At 44.6% G+C, this 18,480-nt stretch overlaps 1 protein-coding gene across 3 annotated transcripts in view; it reads right to left on the reverse strand.

The window, feature by feature from the left end:
- The window catches only part of LOC139241011 (signal transducer and activator of transcription 5B-like), a 144,208-nt gene that overhangs the window by 48,464 nt on the left and 77,264 nt on the right, over window positions 1–18,480 (reverse strand). For 2 of the 3 annotated variants that reach the window (XM_070869699.1, XM_070869697.1), the window contains exons 2-5: window positions 14,657–14,798; window positions 7,847–7,988; window positions 2,894–2,989; window positions 275–473 (exon numbers count right to left, since the gene is read on the reverse strand). In XM_070869699.1, the coding sequence (XP_070725800.1) occupies window positions 275–473; window positions 2,894–2,989; window positions 7,847–7,988; window positions 14,657–14,781 (562 nt within the window). In that variant the 5' untranslated portion in view covers window positions 14,782–14,798. The remainder of the gene's footprint in view (window positions 1–274; window positions 474–2,893; window positions 2,990–7,846; window positions 7,989–14,656; window positions 14,799–18,480) is intronic. The other variant, XM_070869700.1, reaches the window with a different exon arrangement.

Consider the following 18,480-nt stretch of genomic DNA (forward strand, 5'->3'; position numbering starts at 1 on the left):
AGAGAGAGAGAGAGAGAGAACATAGGAAGGGTGACACACATATTGCATGAACTTCTGGTGAATTTATATAATATGAGTGTAAAGATTTTCAGGAAATTTTCCAGATGTGAAATATTCTAATAACGGGTATAAAGAATCGGTCCTTTTGATGTTTCCAAATTGGGCTTGACTCACTAATTTAGCAAATTCACTCATTCTCTAAATAGATTTCATATAAAATTTGTTGGTATTTTGAATTTTGCAAATGACCAGCTGAGATCTGCTTCATACTCACACTGTGGCAGCTGCTGCTGCTCATGGTCGAGAGCTTCATTGATTTGCTGAATAGCACTGCGGTACATCTGAATGGTCTTGATTAAGTTGTTCAGCGGAGTGAGCTGTTGTAATACATTTGCATCTTCCTGCTTCATCCTTTTATTGTCGACCGTAGAGACAGATTGGGCTGGTAAGGAGACAGGTGATACAACACTGACCTACAAAGCAAAACACAGGAAAATATCTGTAACATCACCTGCTTCGATCGAAATCTGGTTTCATATTTCTGACAGTCAAAAAATGAACCACTGACTTGGTGAATACACACCTTTCGTTTGTTACTTCCTACCATAAAAGAGTACAAGAGTGATTAAATAACTTGGCTTGTGCTCTGGAATGAATGGTCACACTCTGCTAGTTCAAATTTTCACCAGTATGACTCATTGTAACATATATCTGAAAGTCAACAGTCTACAAAGGGTCCAAAGTAGTGAGGGTGACCTTGTTATCAACAACTGGGGACCTTCCCATATTTCCATTGCTAAAACTGCTTCCAAGAATCTGTGCTTCAACTTTCGCCAGTAGCTTCCATTGTCTATAGTGCCCGAGACTTGAATGCTGCTCTTGTACCTAGGGAGGCTTTAACATCTTCTCAGAAGATACCAAAAAAGCTCATCATTTGATAGGCAATCCCATGGTCACCTTTAACCTATAAACCCCTCTCTCTGCTTCCCCTATCTTATTCTCTCTATGCTATGCTCCTCTAACTTTCCTTTCATTCTGCTAAGCTCCTAATACACTGTCTTACAACTCTTTTGGGAGGAACAAAATAAACATTAGATCAAGTGCCCCCCCGATCTGGGGGACATTCCAGACACTTTTAACCGCCCTCTTTTTTTATATTTTTGTGGGGTTTTTTGTGGGTATTAAAATTATATATTTTACAAGTGCCCCCTATAAAAGGGGAGGGGGACACTAAAAACCCAGCAATTAAAACAAATTAAACTTTAAAACATATAAAATCAAATTAAAATCAAATTAAAATTTGGTTGCCGCGAGTACACTGTCTTACAAGTTCTTCCTTGCACCTTCAAGCTGTGAAAATCAAGTCTCTCTATCTCAAAAATCTGATAGTTGAGCCAGGCAGATATGCAGCACTGTTGATGCTTTGTGCATTAATGAGTGCTAGCCCTGTTTCAGGCGGCTGGGATTCTCCCACTCTGCTTCAAATGCACCTGCAAGTTAATGTGCTGACAGGTAAGGTGGCTTTGGATAGATAAGCAGCAGGAAATTTACCACTGGTATTAGCTGGTTAAAAACCAGCAGTACGCCTGCGCACAGCTATCCTAATCCTTAGCTCTTGCCAAACTATGCCGAAGGCAAGTGGGGTGTATCCCTACAGGGAGAGAGTGTATATTGAGCAAGCAGAAAATCCAGCTGTGTGGATTTCTCAGTAGCTTGGCTTGGATAGTCAACTATTGTGGTCGGTATCGAATACACCCAGCTGACCAAAAAATGTCTTCCCTTCCTAAGAACATAAGAACTAGGATCAGGAGTAGGCTACACGTCCCCTCGAGCCTGCTCCACCATTCAATGAGATCACGGCTTATCTTCGACATCAACTCCACTTTTCTGCTCAATCCCCATATCCCTCGATTCCCTTCAAGTTTAAAAATCTATCGATTCCAGCCTTGAATATACGCAATGACTTAACATCCACAGCCCTCTGGGGCAGAGAATTCCAAAGATTCACAACCCTCAGTGAAGAAATTTCTCCTCACTTCAGTCCGAAATGGCCTACCCCTTATCCTGAGATTATGCCCCGTAGTTCTAGGCTCTCAGCCAGGGGAAACAACCTCTCAGCATCTACCGTCAACCCGCCTCAGAATATTATATGTTTCAATGAGATCACCTCATTTTTCTAAACGCCAGAAAGTATAGGCCCATTCTACACAATCTCTCCTCCTAGGACAACCCTCTCAGCCTAGGAATCAATCTAGTGAACCTTTTCTTCACCCGCCCCTAAGACAAGTATTTCCTTCCTCAGATAAGGAGACCAAAACTGTGCACAGTACTCCAGGTGTGGTCTCAACAAAGCCCTATACAATTGTAGCAAGACTTCCTTACTCTTATACTGCAACCCCACTTGCAATAAAGGGCAACATACCATTTGTTTTCCTAATCCTGTAACTGGATTGTCAATGTAACGTCATGTTACCAAACACACCTACCATACACAGAATTAAGTTCACATTTTGTTTAAAACTTGAAAGACCACAGCCAAGAATTTCCTCGGAGCTGCTCCTACTCTGCTGCCATAACTGCGTTGGTAATGCAGCGGAAACCTTGTTTTCGCATGTAAAAGAAGCCGCTCTGCAACCGTGGAACCATTCTCCAGCATGAATCCGCAGGAGAAGCAAGAAAAGTGGAAAACTATTTTTATACCACACCTGTATAAATAAAAAACTTGATAGTAAACTTTCAAACTTGGGATTTACCCACCACTGGCAAGGGGTACTCATTTGAATGTGCGGACAATTCCCACCCTTATCATGAGGTCTTCTTCACTGTGGGAATTGTGTGGCTGACAATTTTTCTCTACAAAAGGAGCGCGCTTCGGAAAGGGTTGAAAACTTACGCTGGTCTGCCGAAGCTCCTGCAATAATTGATTTTCCTGCATCAAGAGGAGGTTCATGATCTTCACTAGTTCCAACGGCTGCTGATCATACATTTTCTGTAACAGAGTAACATATTAATTGAAGTATTATTTTAGTGACATTTCCAGCAAATTATTAGCACAATCTGTCGTAGAAAAAAATACAGGCAATACAAAGTAGTCGATGAGCATCTTAAAGAAAAAAAAGACACGTCAGCATTTCCGGCTCATCAGAATTAGGCAGCTGCAGTTGTATGCTCTCAATGCACTTCACACTGGGAGCATAGTACCTTCCATACAAAAATAAAACTATTTATTTTCAAGATACCAGCCGATTTCCCTTGGCATTGCACATGGCGAGGCAAGACCAAGTGCAGTATTCACGTCAAGTAATGTTAGAGAGTGCGGATAACTGGACCCAGGTGAGAGGGGGGTGAAGGGTGGAGAGGGGGGTGAAGGGTGGAAAGGGGACAGAGAAGAGGGAGAGATAAAGAAGAGAGAGAAGAGGGGATGAAGAGGGGAGGGAGGTGAAGAGAAACAAAATCAATGCCATATGGCATGGGGTTGGGGGCGCAGTTTAGTAGCAATGTTGCCAAGTTAGTATGGACCTTAATCTGAGGGAAGTTTGGACAGTTGGCTTGAATAGTGTGGGAAGAGTAAAAATCAGGTTGTCATTAATAGTGTGCATGCTAAGGAGACATTGTCATCCCATTGACTTCATAGAGAAACTGCAAGCTATCTGACAATTTATTATTTAAGCAGCACTGGATTTGGAACTAATGTTAGTGTAACAGCAATTTGTTATTGCAGGTGCCTATTGCAGGGTCACTTAAAGGCATAACAAGTCCTGCAGATAAATGTTGACACATTAAAAATGGATTTTGCCAGAGACAGAGCCTGACATAGGAGTTTACGATGCATTTTGAAATGGAATCTTGTGGCCACTCAGCAGTTTTATTGTATAATGGATGTATAATGACACCAATTGAATTGTTTTCTCTGCTTGTCAGGACCACCACCACCACCATCATCATCATCATCATAGGCAGTCCCTCGGAATCGAGAAAAACTTGCTTCCACTCCCAAAGTGGTGGCTGAACAGTCCAATACGAGAGCCACAGACCCTGTCACAGGTGGGACAGACATTCGTCGGGGGAAGGGGTGGGTGGGACTGGTTTGCCGCACGCTCCTTCCGCTGCCTGCGCTTGACCTCTTCACGCTCTTTGCGTTGAGACTCGAAGAGCTCAACGTCCTCCCGGATGCACTTTCTCCACCTCGGGTGGTCTTCGGCCAGGGTCTCCCAGGTGTCAGCGGGGATGTTGCACTTTACCAGGGAGGCTTTAAGGGTGTCCTTATAATGTTTCCGCTGCCACCTTTGGCTCGTTTACCATGAAGGAGCTCCACATAAACCATTTGCTTCGGGAGTCTCGTATCTGGCATGCGAACTATGTGGCCTGCCCAGTGAAGTTGATCGAGTGTGGTCAGTGCTTCAATGCTGGGGATGTTAGCCATGTGTTCAAACGACTCATGTTTGAGCACCATGTGTTCAAACGACTTTCAGGGCAGGGAGTCTTTTGTTGCAACCCGACCCCAATTAGTTTCTCAGCCAACTGCACCCTCTCTTTGTTGCAGAGGATGACCATGTTCCTGGCCAAACACCAACTGAATACATTTGAATATTCTCATCATCATCATACAGTCCCGCGGAATCGAGGAAGACTTGCTTCCACTCTAAAAATGAGTTCTCAGGTGACTGTACAGTTCAATACGGGAATTAGAGTCTCTGTCACAGGTGGGACAGACAGTGGTTGAAGGAAAGGGTGGGTGGGGAGTCTGGTTTGCCGCACGCTCCTTCCGCTGCCTGCGCTTGTTTTCTGCATGCTCTCGGCAATGAGACTCGAGGTGCTCAGCGCCCTCCCGGATGCTCTTCCTCCACTTAGGGCGGTCTTTGGCCAGGGATTCCCAGGTGTCGGTGGGGATGTTGCACTTTATCAAGGAGGCTTTGAGGGTGTCCTTGAAACGTTTCCTCTGCCCACCTTGGGCTCGCTTGCCGTGGTAGGAGTTCTGAGTAGAGCGCTTGCTTTGGGAGTCTTGTGTCGGACATGCGGATAATGTGGCCCGCCCAACGGAGCTGGTCGAGTGTGATCAGTGCTTCGATGCTGGGTATATTGGCCTGATCGAGAACAGTGACGTTAGTATGTCTATCCTCCCAGGGGATTTTCAGGATCTTGCGGCGACGTTGTTGGTGGTATTTCTCCAGCGATTTGAGGTGTCTGCTGTATAGGGTCCACGTCTCTGAGCCATACAGGAGGGCGGGTATCACTACAGCCCTGTAGACCATAAGCTTGGTGCCAGATTTGAGGGCCTGGTCTTCAAACACTCTTTTCCTCAGACGACCGAAGGCTGCGCTGGTGCACTGGAGGCGGTGTTGGACCTCGTCGTCGACATCTGCCCTCTGTGATAGTAGGCTCCCGAGGTATGGAAAGTGGTCCACTTTCAAATCCAAAAGTTTTGAATATTCTAGCCTATCAGTGACTAACCAGTAGTGGTTCGTCATAGTTAGTACCTATGCCAGCAGTACAGCGCCAATCATTGAGCAGTGCTATAAAGTGGTAGGACAAAGATTACATAAGAACATAAGAAATAGGAGCAGGAGGGAGAGAGAAAACAGGGAATTATAGACCGGTCAGCCTGACCTCAGTAGTCGGTAAAATGATGGAATCAATTATTAAGGATGTCATAGCAGTGCATCTGGAAAATGGTGACATGATAGGTCCAAGTCAGCATGGATTTGTGAAAGGGAAATCATGCTGGACAAATCTTCTGGAATTTTTTGAGGATGTTTCCAGTAAAGTGAACAAAGGAGAACCAGTTGATGTGGTATATTTGGACTTTCAGAAGGCTTTCGACAAGGTCCCACACAAGAGATTAATGTGCAAAGTTAAAGCACATGGGATTGGGGGTAGTGTGCTGACGTGGATTGAGAACTGGTTGTCAGACAGGAAGCAAAGAGTAGGAGTAAACGGGTACTTTTCAGAATGGCAGGCAGTGACTAGTGGGGTGCCGCAAGGTTCTGTGCTGGGGCCCCAGCTGTTTACATTGTACATTAATGATTTAGACGAGGGGATTAAATGCAGTATCTCCAAATTTGCGGATGACACTAAGTTGGGTGGCAGTGTGAGCTGCGAGGAGGATGCTATTAGGCTGCAGAGTGACTTGGATAGGTTAGGTGAGTGGGCAAATGCATGGCAGATGAAGTATAATGTGGATAAATGTGAGGTTATCCACTTTGGCGGTAAAAACAGAGAGACAGACTATTATCTGAATGGTGACAGATTAGGAAAAGGGAAGGTGCAACGAGACCTGGGTGTCATGGTACATCAGTCATTGAAGGTTAGCATGCAGGTACAGCAGGCGGTTAAGAAAGCAAATGGCATGTTGGCCTTCATAGCGAGGGGATTTGAATACAGGGGCAGGGAGGTGTTGCTACAGTTGTACAGGGCCTTGGTGAGGCCACACCTGGAGTATTGTGTACAGTTTTGGTCTCCTAACTTGAGGAAGGACATTCTTGCTATTGAGGGAGTGCAGCGAAGATTCACCAGACTGATTCCCGGGATGGCGGGACTGACCTATCAAGAAAGACTGGATCAACTGGGCTTGTATTCACTGGAGTTCAGAAGAATGAGAGGGGACCTCATAGAAACGTTTAAAATTCTGACGGGTTTAGACAGGTTAGATGCAGGAAGAATGTTCCCAATGTTGGGGAAGTCCAGAACCAGGGGTCACAGTCTGAGGATAAGGGGTAAGCCATTTAGGACCGAGATGAGGAGAAACTTCTTCACCCAGAGAGTGGTGAACCTGTGGAATTCTCTACCACAGAAAGTAGTTGAGGCCAATTCACTAAATATATTCAAAAGGGAGTTAGATGAAGTCGTACTACTCGGGGGATCAAGGGTTATGGTGAGAAAGCAGGAAGGGGGTACTGAAGTTTCATGTTCAGCCATGAACTCATTGAATGGCGGTGCAGGCTCGAAGGGCTGAATGGCCTGCTCCTGCACCTATTTTCTATGTTTCTATGTTTCTAGGCCATTTGGCCCCTCGAGCCTGCTCCGCCATTCAATACCATGGCTGATCTGATCATGGACTCAGCTCCACTTCCCTGCCCACTCCCCATAACCCCTTATTGCCTTATCGTTCAAAAATCTGTCTATCTCCGCCTTAAATATATTCAATGACCCAACCTCCACAGCTCTCTGGGGCAGAGATTTACACCCCTCTAAGAGAAGAAATTTCTCCTCATCTCAGTTTTAAAAGGGCGGCCCCTTATTCTATGTCCCCTAGTTTTAGTTTCCCCTATGAGTGGAAATATCCTCTCTGCATCCACCTTGTCAAGCCCCCTCATTATCTTATATGTTTCGACAAGATTACCTCTCATTCTTCTGAACTCCAATGTGTATAGGCCCAACCTACTCAACCTATCTTCATAAGTCCACCCCCTTATCTCCGGAATCAACCGAGTGAACCTTTTCTGAACAGCCTCCAATGCAAGTGTATCCCTCCTTAAATACAGAGACCAAAACTGTACACAGTACTCCAGGTGTGACCTTACCAACACCCTGTACAGTTGTGGCAGAACTTCTCTGCTTTTATACTCCATCATGCTCATGATGCTGCCAACCCAAGCACTAAGTGTCAGGCAGCACTGTCGAGCAATGCAAGCAGATTGTCTGCCCACTGTCCCGGATAATAATGGTTTAATGCTGCTGGAAACCCAAGAAAATGGAGAAAATACCTTAAAAGAGGGAGACTCAACTCTTTAAATGGCTTAGTGAATAAGTGTCATGCAGAAAGATCTATTATTGGCATTAACCCATTACTACTCAATCTTGTTAAAATTCAGATGAAGTGCCCTCGTACTTGCATCTTGCACTATACCTTGAGGAAAGCAGCATATTCATTCAGCTTGCACTTCATTGGAAAGGGCGTATGACTTGACACTTTCTGTAATTCAGATACCATTGTGTCCAAGAGATTTCGAGCGAGATTTTCATTGGAAGGGGTTATGTTAATGGAGCACCTTAAAAAGAAAGGAGTCACAAATTGAAACATTTATTTGGAAAACAAAAGAAAAGCTGACACGAGTGATCAGCGCATTGTCACCGTCAAACTGCATGTTCTAATCCTTGTGGTGAAGACACACACACACACACACACATAACAGATGTGTTTCTCTCTCTCTCCACAGATGCTGCCTGACCAGAGTATTTCCAGCATTTTCTGTTTTTATTTCAGATGTCTTTCTAGAGCGTGTCAGTTCCGTAATTCAACCAGTGAAAAACGATTTGTTGGAAGAAAACAAGAGTGATCAGTTCTGGAGGGATGTAGTGAAATTCAGGGTAGCGCACACTCACTCTGGTGAGAAGCTCGCCTCCTGTGAAGGGAAGCAGCTCCTGTGGCAAAACAAACCTATGGAATTTGCTCTCCTCATTGGTGAACGGTGGGCATAGCTTAAACGTGGCAGCACAGACTATAATGGGCATGGAGTGCTGCCTGGCTGAGCATATCTTCACTGCTTTCAGTCCTCTGTAAGCGAGGATGGTCTTAGTTAAATACAGCTGCGGCTGTAATGATGATCATTTCAATCTGAACATTTCCCATTGCCATTCTCTCTCGGAGTCTCTAAAATACAATTCACTGTCCAATGCTTATAGCGGGCTAATCGCGTTAACACCAATGCGAAACGATAAGCGGTGGGGACTGTAATAATGTATCTATTTGAACCTTATTATGAAATTCTTATTTGAAATAGTTATGTTTGGCCTGACAAACTCATATCCAAAGAACCCACGAAAAAAAATCCTGCACGATAGATGGACAATTATATCATATATATTAGGTCAGTATTATTATACTGACTGCTTGCTCCCCAATAATCAATTGCCCGGTATCAGTTGACAAACTTGCAGTGATTACATTACAAAAGTGAATCTTTTATCGGCATGCACCAACTGCACAATATGTCCTGGCCATTGGTGTTGCCATGATGACACTTAATTTAAAAAAACATTTAAACCTCTACCCCAGATCCACAGGATATATTACCAATCCTCGAGACGGATTTCAAATCCATAATTTTATTGAGACATTCAGATACTGGTTATAAATCAGTTGAACATCAATCTCTCAGTTTAATTATTACTGAATATCAACTGCTGGATGCAGACAGGAATGGACCTGACCATGATGCCCCCCCTCCTGAGGTAAAATAGTTTGTTGACACTGTCTGGGTTCACACAAAGAATACCCAAGTGTATGAGCTACAGGAGAGCTGGCAGTGTCTGTGGGAGTGTACAAGAATCAGCACTTTAAGGAGTAAGGGCAAGGCTCAATGTTTGCTGCGAGCTTTGAGATGACCAAACAAGCTGCTGTAACACCAGCGAGGACTGAAGTTGCTGTGTTTAGGGCTGTTTATTTCCTAACTTGTAGCGATGGGGCTTTTAAGTGAACAGAGTTGAGGAAAGAATTATCCATTCCACAACCACTGTTGTCCCTCATCTGGATAATGACATGAACACAGTGCCCTGGACTTCACAGGGTAATGTTCTGCCCATCCCAATTCATTACCCTTGGCATACCAACATTTCCCAAACTGCAAATCATGTATGTTAATTGGTGTGTTCAAATGACCGTGTGTATGTGCTGGAGAATGCACAATGAACAAAGCTACTAGTTCTTTCAAGGCCACTTGGAGATCCCTTTATAATCAGCATCCTTCAATAAACATTCATAGTCATGCTTACAGAATCATACCCATCAGCCAATGTCCCAGACTCCTCAACCACCACCCCTGGGTATGTCCTGTCCCACCAGAGGTGATGGCACAATGGTAGACAGTCAGGAGAGAGTGGCCCTGGGAGTCCCCAACATCGACTCCGGCCCCATGAAGTCTCATGGCATCAGGTCAAACCTGGGCAAGGAAACCTCCCGCTGATTACCACCTACCGCCCTCCCTCCCTCCCTCCCTCATCTGGTGCACCAGTACTCTTCCATGCTGAATACCACTTGGAGAAAACAGTGAGAGTAGCAAGGGCACAGAATGTAGGCTGGGTGGGGATACTTCAATGTCCATCACCCAAGGTTAGCTCAGTAGTACCACCATTGACCGAGTGCCAAAGGAATAAGCTCCCAGACTGGGCTTGTGGCAGGTGGCAACACAACCACCATGAGGGAATAACCTACTTGACCTTGTCCTCACCAATCTACCTGATGCAGATGCATCTATCAATTACAACATTGGTAGGAGTGACCACTGCACAGTCCTTGGAGACGAAGCTCTGTCTTCACACCGAGGCCATGCTCCATCATGTTGTCTGGCACGATTATCGTGCTAAATGGGATAGATCTAACAGCTCAAAACTGGGCATTCATGAGGCGCTGTAGGCCATCAGCAGTAACAGAATCGTATACCATCACAACCCATAACCTCATGGCCTGACATATCCCTCACTCTACCATTACCATCAAGCCAGAGGACCAACCCTGGTTCAATGAGGAGTACAGAAGAGCATGCCAGGAGTAGCACCAGGTGTACATGAAAATGGTGAAGCTACAACTCAGGACCAACATGCATGCTAAATAGTAGAAACAGCATGCTATAGACAGAGGTAAGTAACCAATGGATCAGGTCAAATCTCTGCTACGGACTTCGACAACATCCTGCCCTTCTAGCCTGCACCGCCATTCAATGAGTTCATGGCTGAACATGCAACTTCAGTACCCCATTCCTGCTTTCTCACCATACCCCTTGATTCCCCTAGTAGTAAGGACTTCATCTAACTCCTTTTTGAATATATTTAGTGAATTGGCCTCAACAACTTTCTGTGGTAGAGAATTCCACAGGTTCACCACTCTCTGGGTGAAGAAGTTTCTCCTCATCTCGGTCCTAAATGGTTACCCCTTATCCTTAGACTGTGTCCCCTGGTTCTGGACTTCCCCAACATTGGGAACATTCTTCCTGCATCTAACCTGTCTAAACCCGTCAGAATTTTAAACGTTTCTATGAGATCCCCTCTCATTCTTCTGAACTCCAGTGAATACAAGCCCAGTTGATCCAGTCTTTCTTGATAGGTCAGTCCCGCCATCCCGGGAATCAGTCTGGTGAACCTTCGCTGCACTCCCTCAATAGCAAGAATGTCCTTCCTCAAGTTAGGAGACCAAAACTGTACACAATACTCCAGGTGTGGCCTCACCAAGGCCCTATACAACTGTAGTAACACCTCCCTGCCCCTGTACTCAAATCCCCTCGCTATGAAGGCCAACATGCCATTTGCTTTCTTAACCGCCTGCTGTGCCTGCATGCCAACCTTCAATGACTGATGTACCATGACACCAGGTCTTGTTGCACCTCTCCTTTTCCTAATCTGTCGCCATTCAGATAATAGTCTGTCTCTCTGTTTTTACCGCCAAAGTGGATAACCTCACATTTATCCACATTATACTTCATCTGCCATGCATTTGCCCACTCACCTAACCTATCCAAGTCACTCTGCAGCCTCATAGTATCCTCCTCGCAGCTCACACTGCCACCCAACTTAGTGTCATCCGCAAATTTGGAGATACTACATTTAACCCCCTCGTCTAAATCATTAATGTACAATGTGAACAGCTGGGGCCCCAGCACAGAACCTTGCGGTACCCCACTAGTCACTGCCTGCCATTCTGAAAAGTACCCATTTACTCCTACTCTTTGCTTCCTGTCTGCCAACCAGCTCTCAATCCACGTCAGCCTACTACCCCCAATCCCATGTGCTTTAACTTTGCACATTAATCTCTTGTGTGGGACCTTGTCGAAAGCCTTCTCAAAGTCCAAATACACGACATCAACTGGTTCTCCCTTGTCCACTCTACTGGAAACATCCTCAAAAAATTCCAGAAGATTTGTCAAGCATGATTTCCCTTTCACAAATCCATGCTGACTTGGACCTATCATGTCACCTCTTTCCAAATGCACTGCTATGACATCCTTAATAATTGATTTCATCATTTTACCCACTACCGATGTCAGGCTGACCGGTCTATAATCCCCTGTTTTCTCTCTCCCTCCTTTTTTTTTTTAAAAAGTGGGGTTACATTGGCTACCCTCCACTCCATAGGAACTGATCCAGAGTCTATGGAATGTTGGAAAATGACTGTCAATGCATCCGCTATTTCCAAGGCCACCTCCTTAAGTACTCTGGGATGCAGTCCATCAGGCCCTGGGGATTTATCGGCCTTCAATCCCATCAATTTCCCCAACACAATTTCCAGACTAATAAGGATTTCCCTCAGTTCCTCCTCCTTACTAGACTCTCTGACCCCTTTTATATCCGGAAGGTTGTTTGTGTCCTCCTTAGTGAATATCGAACCAAAGTATTTGTTCAACTGGTCTGCCATTTCTGTGTTCCCCATTATGACTTCCCCTGATTCTGACTGCAGGGAACCTACGTTTGTTTTTACTAATCTTTTTCTCTTTACATATCTATAGAAGTTTTTGCAGTCCGTCTTAATGTTCCCTGCAAGCTTCCTCTCGTACTCTAACTCTATTTTCCCTGCCCTAATCAAACCCTTTGTCCTCCTCTGCTGAGTTCTAAATTTCTCCCAGTCCCCGGGTTCGCTGCTATTTCTGGCCATTTCCTTGGCTTTAATACTATCCCTGATTTTCCTTGATAGCCACGGTTGAGCCATCTTCCCTTTTTTATTTTTACGCCAGACAGGGGTGTACAATTGTTGTAGTTCATCCATGCGGTCTCTAAATGTCTGCCATTGCCCATCCACAGTCAACCCCTTAAGTATCATTCACCAATCTATCCTAGCCAATTCACGCCTCCTACCTTCAAAGTTACCCTTCTTTAAGTTCTGGACCATGGTCTCTGAATTAACTGTTTCATTCTCCATCCTAATGTAGAATTCCACCATGTTATGGTCACTCTTCCCCAAGAGGCCTCGCACAATGAGATTGCTAATTAATCCTCTCTCATTACACAACACCCAGTCTAAGATGGCCTCCCCCCTAGTTGGTTTCTCGACATATTGGTCTAGAAAACCATCCCTTATGCACTCCAGGAAATCCTCCTCCACCGTATTGCTTCCAGTTTGGTTAGCCCAATCTATATGCATATTAAAGTCACCCATGATAACTGCTGCACCTTTATTGCATACACCCCTAATTTCCTGTTTGATGCCCTCCCCAACATCATTACTACTGTTTGGAGGTCTGTACACAACTCCCACTAACATTTTTTGCCCTTTGATGTTCTGCAGCTCTACCCATATAGATTCCACATCATCCAAGCTAATGTCTTTCCTAACTATTGCATTAATCTCTTCTTTAACCAGCAATGCTACCCCACCTCCTTTTCCTTTTATTCTATCCTTCCTGAATGTTGAATACCCTTGGATGTTGAGTTCCCAGCCCTGATCATCCTGGAGCCACGTCTCTGTAATCCCAATCACATCATATCTGTTAACATCTATTTGCACAGTTAATTCATCCACCTTATTACAGATACTCCTTGCATTAAGACACAAAGTCTTCAGGCTTGTTTTTTTTAACACCCTTTGTCCTTTTCGAATTATGATGTACTGTGGCCCTTTTTGTTTCTTGCCTTTGTTTACTCAGCCTTCCACTGTTGCTTTTTACCTTTCTACCATCTGTTTCTGACTCCATATTACTTCGCCCTGTCTCGCTGCATAGGTTCCCATCCCCCTGCCATATTAGTTTAAACACTCCCGAACTGCATTAGCAAATGTTACCCCTAGGACATCAGTTCCAGTCCTGCCCAAGTGCAGACCGTCCCTTCTGTACAGGTCCCACTTCCCCCAGAACTGGTTCCAATGTCCCAGGAATTTGAATCCCTCCCTCTTGCACCACTGCTCAAGCCACGTATTTATTCTAACTATCCTGCTCCCTCTACTCTGATTAGCACGTGGCATTGGTAGTAATGCAGAGATTACTACCTTTGAGGTCCTACTTTTTAATTTAACTCCTAGCTCCCTAAATTCAGCTTGTAGGAACTCTTCCCGCTTCTTACCTATATCGTTGGTACCTACATGTACCACGACAACTGGCTGTTCACCCTCCCTCTCCAGAATGCTCTTCAGCCGCTCAGAGACATCCTTGACCCTTGCACCAGGGAGGCAACATACCATCCTGGAGTCTCGGTTGCAGCCGCAGAAACTCCTATCTATTCCCCTTATAATAGAGTCCCCATATCACTATAGCTTCCCACTCTTTTTCCCGCCCTTCTGTGCAGCAGAGCCACCCATGGTGCCATGAACCTGGCTGCTGGTGCCTTCCCCTGGTAAGTCATCTCCCCCAACAGTATCCAAAATGGTATATCTGTTTTGGAGGGAGATGACCGCAGGGGACTCCTGCACTACCTTCCTGTTCATATGCGCACACACCGTGCGAATGAGTATTGAGATTACATGCCCAACAATGGTGTTGCCTGTTCATTTTTTATTTACGAATCAGAAATACAATTAACCAAATCAGGATTCCCAAATAGCTACACGTAGCTAGTGACTGATGTATTGGAAAGCAGTGATTTAGTGTACCCTCAGCTTGACCGTGAGCAACCCCAAGGGAGATCTACTAGTATAGAATAGAAAAACTGCAAATGCTGGAAATTTGGAATAAAAACAGAAAAAGCTAGAAATACACAACAGGAGAGAGCGCCTGGATCTGCTCGTATTCCATTGACTGACCATGGCTGCTGCTCTATCCATTCAGCGAGATAGTGCCGGACTTCAATAGGGAAATGTTGTCCATACAAGACCTGGAACTGAGGATGGAACTGTTTTAGTTTCATTATTTCACTCCAGAAAGCCATCCTTTATCTTTGAGTACCTGAAACAAGAAATATATATTCTTTTAAGAATATGTTTTTTTTAAACACGCTAATAAGCAAAAGAGTATACACTTACGAACATGATGATCCCCTCATAACACTCACACACTTACAATACCCAATGGTTGAACTCAGGTTACCATGGAGCTCAATCAATGGATCGGTGATTTTATCCAGCCACAGTCCAGGATTAATCCCCAGTCTGTGCGCCAGAGGAGCAGAGCGAGACAACTGGCCTCAGCACCCTTGGGTTAAGGAGAGAAAAAAAACTGTTAGCGTTCCAACTCTTGTTGGATTTCCAATGAACCCTGCTGGAGGCGAGTCTGCGTGGGCATTGGATGAGAACAGGATTGGGCTCAGTTGTGATGCCTCTTAAATTTAACAGTCTGCTGACATCAAGGTTCACATGAAAACTAGCCACTTGGGAAAGGCACCAGGAGGGAGACCAGCATCCCTTGAGCTGTACCTCAGCAAGAGGAAAGCCTTCAGAAGAGAGGGGAGAAAGTTGGTGGAGAAAAGGAAAAATAAGTCTCTCAAGGGGCAAGATGATTACAAAAGAAATGCAAAATAAAACACAGCAGACAATGCGAAAATAAACGCAGTAATAAACTATATATAATGGATACATGAGAGTAATTCCAAGACAAGCATCTCATCAAGGTCTGGGTGACACTTACAAGGTTGAAGGAGTTTACAGCAGCCCCTAAAGTACAAGGTTTAGATTATTGCTTTGTTATCCCACCGATATATCCAAGACAAGACTATCAATACAGGAAAGCTACTCCAAGGAGGCGATGACATCCGCACTAAAGGATCAACTGCAGTTGATTACTAGGAAATGTCAGTATGAGTATTTAAATAATATAAATGTGAGTGTGTTGCACTGGAATAGGTTATATATGTATATACAACATGCATATGGAATGGTTTACGAATAGGAACGAGGATGTGATGTTCCTACATTGCAACAGTGATTACACCCCCTCAGTGGCTCGCGCTCTCGCCCAACGGCCGGCAGATTTACTGCGGTCCGCATTCTGAACTTCACCATCACAGTGGAGGAACGGCGAGAGATCGTGGCAGAGGAGTGGTGGAAGATCGTGGCGGAGGAGCGGGGAATGAGGGTACAGGGCCCAGAAGAGGCGAGGGCCCAGGGGCAGCACGGACCAGCCCACACTGTGATATGTGTGCGCACTAGGTCCGTGCAGCAGAGCTGGTCTCCAGTCGTCCTGGTTAACCCTTCCCACTGGATAAAGGCCTAGCTCTGTCAAGCCCGTGTGGTGGCTGATGTGCAACGGTCACCACACGTTAAAAAAATCCACACACAGGCATCTTCCACCCTTCAATTGGAGTTCAGGACTGAAACATTGGGTCCTTCACTGAAACATCTGTGAACTCATGCGGAAGCAAGTCATCCTCGTTCGAGGGGCTGCCTATGATGATGACACTCCAAAAGTATTTCATTGCCTGTAAAGCGTTTTGAGACATCCGGTGGTTGTGAAAGGCGCTATATAAATGCAAGTCTTCCTTTTCTTTTTTTAAATTCCCCCACTATCTTCAATTCCCTGCTATAGTGCACACACAAGGATGTTATTACAGTTTAATTGTACTTTTAGAACTGAGCGTGCTGAGAGAGATAAGCTCTGATTTGAACCTAAGCTGCCAGGCGGGAACGGAGCAGGTTGGGGCCGGGTGCTCGAAGTACACCCAGCCCAATTTTACTCTCCAGTGACTTCAAACACAGGAGATTGGAAACAGGCCAACAGGATGCCCGTTTACAAAAAGGCTGACGAAGCAGAAAGGCATCAACAAACCCCATCAGTCCTGCATCAGCAGTATGTAAAATAATGGAATCGATTATCAGGAGTAAACTTCAGCATTAGTATATGATAATAACTCAGCAAATAGTAGCTAGTGGAGACTGAAAAGGGCAAGATCCTATCCAGCAAACCTCCTTGACTTTTCTTTTCCCGAGGAAGTGACATCCCAAATAGACTGCGGAATGCATGGTACACTTGACTTCCAAAAAGTATTTAACAAAGTTCTACATGAGTAGCTATGAATATTAGCGTGGTGGGGATTTAGGGTAAAACTTTTAGAATGGATAAGCAGCAGGTGCTTTTTGCAGCATTTATATCAGGGTTAAAGGGAATATGTTGCATGGTGTTGGGGCTCCTACTGTTTCCAATTGACATTGATTTGGATCCAGAAGCTCAAAGCAAACTGGCCAAATTCACAGATGATACCAGACTAGGAGAGGCAGTTGAATTTGAGGAGGCAGCTTTCAACCTAAAGAGTTGGAGACAGAGAGATCAGTTGTAAATGGGGAAAGGGACATGGGTTCAAGACCCACTCCAGGGCTTGAACCCATAAATCTCAGCTGAAAATTCAGTGCAGTACTAAGGGAGTCCTATATTGTCTTTCGAATGAGATTTTAAACTTTTTAAAATGTATTTTCGGGATGTGGGCATTGCTGGCCATCCCTAGTTGCCCTTAACTTGCTAGGCAGTTAATTGGAGTGGGCTGTAGCTGGTTAAGAATGGCAGGTTTCCTTCTCTTATAGAACATTATTGAACCAGTTGTGTTTTTACAACAATGACAGCTTCTTTCACTACCAGATTCTTCTTTAAACCAAATTCAAATTCTCGAATTGCTATGGTGGAATTTGAAGGATAGGAGGGGTTTATTAGGCCTAGAACATAACCACTACGCAACCATACTCCATTTTCCAGGGGTGTTAACAGCCCCATAGCGCAATGGGCTGCAGCTGAAGATGGGTTGAATTTCTACGATAATCATGATTTTTATTTCCAGATTTTAAAAAAAACTGAATTCAAATTCTCAAGAGGGATTTGAACTCGTATTCAGGGAGTCCAGTGACATAACCACTACGCTACATAGAAACATAGAAAATAGCAGTAGACGGCCATTCGAGCCTGCACCACCATTCAATATGATCATGGCTGATCCTCTATCTCAACACCATATTCCTGCTTTCTCCCCATACCCCTTGATGCCTTTTGTTTCTAGAAATCTATTTATCTCCCTCTTAAATATATTCAGTGACTTGGCCTCCACAGCTTTCTGTGGTAGAAAATTCCACAGGTTCACCATCCTCTGAGTGAAAACATTTCTCCTCATCTGAGTCCTAAATTTCCTCCCCTGTATCCTGAGACTGTGACCCCTTGTTCTAGACTTCCCAGCCAAGGGAAACATCCTCCCCACATCCAGTCTACCCAACCCAGTCAACTACTGCACCTGATCTAACTGCCTGTTCAAGTGGATGTAAAAGATCCCTTGGCACAACTGGAAGAGCAGGAAACTCTCCTGTCCCTCAGCTACCACCCTCAAAGCAGATAACCTGGTCATTTATCTTACTGCTGTTTGTGGGACCTTGCTGTGTTCAAGTTAGATGCTGTTTGACTATAAAACAAAAGTGATTAAACTTTAAATGTAACTCATTGGCTGAAGTGTTATGGGACGTCCTGAAGATGAAAGATGCTATATAAATGCAAGATCTTTCTTTCTAGTTAAATGAACACTGCAAAGCATGGGATGCAGATGGTGTACATCTCTGAACAATTGAGTTGCAGTCTTTTTGAAATAGTAAAAATTCCAGAAAGTTGCCATTGTGTCACACTGCAACACAATTTAATATTTTCTGAATAAAAATGAATGCCA

This window comes from Pristiophorus japonicus, chromosome X (genome assembly GCF_044704955.1).
Source record: "Pristiophorus japonicus isolate sPriJap1 chromosome X, sPriJap1.hap1, whole genome shotgun sequence".
Classification (NCBI taxonomy): Eukaryota; Metazoa; Chordata; class Chondrichthyes; family Pristiophoridae; genus Pristiophorus; species Pristiophorus japonicus.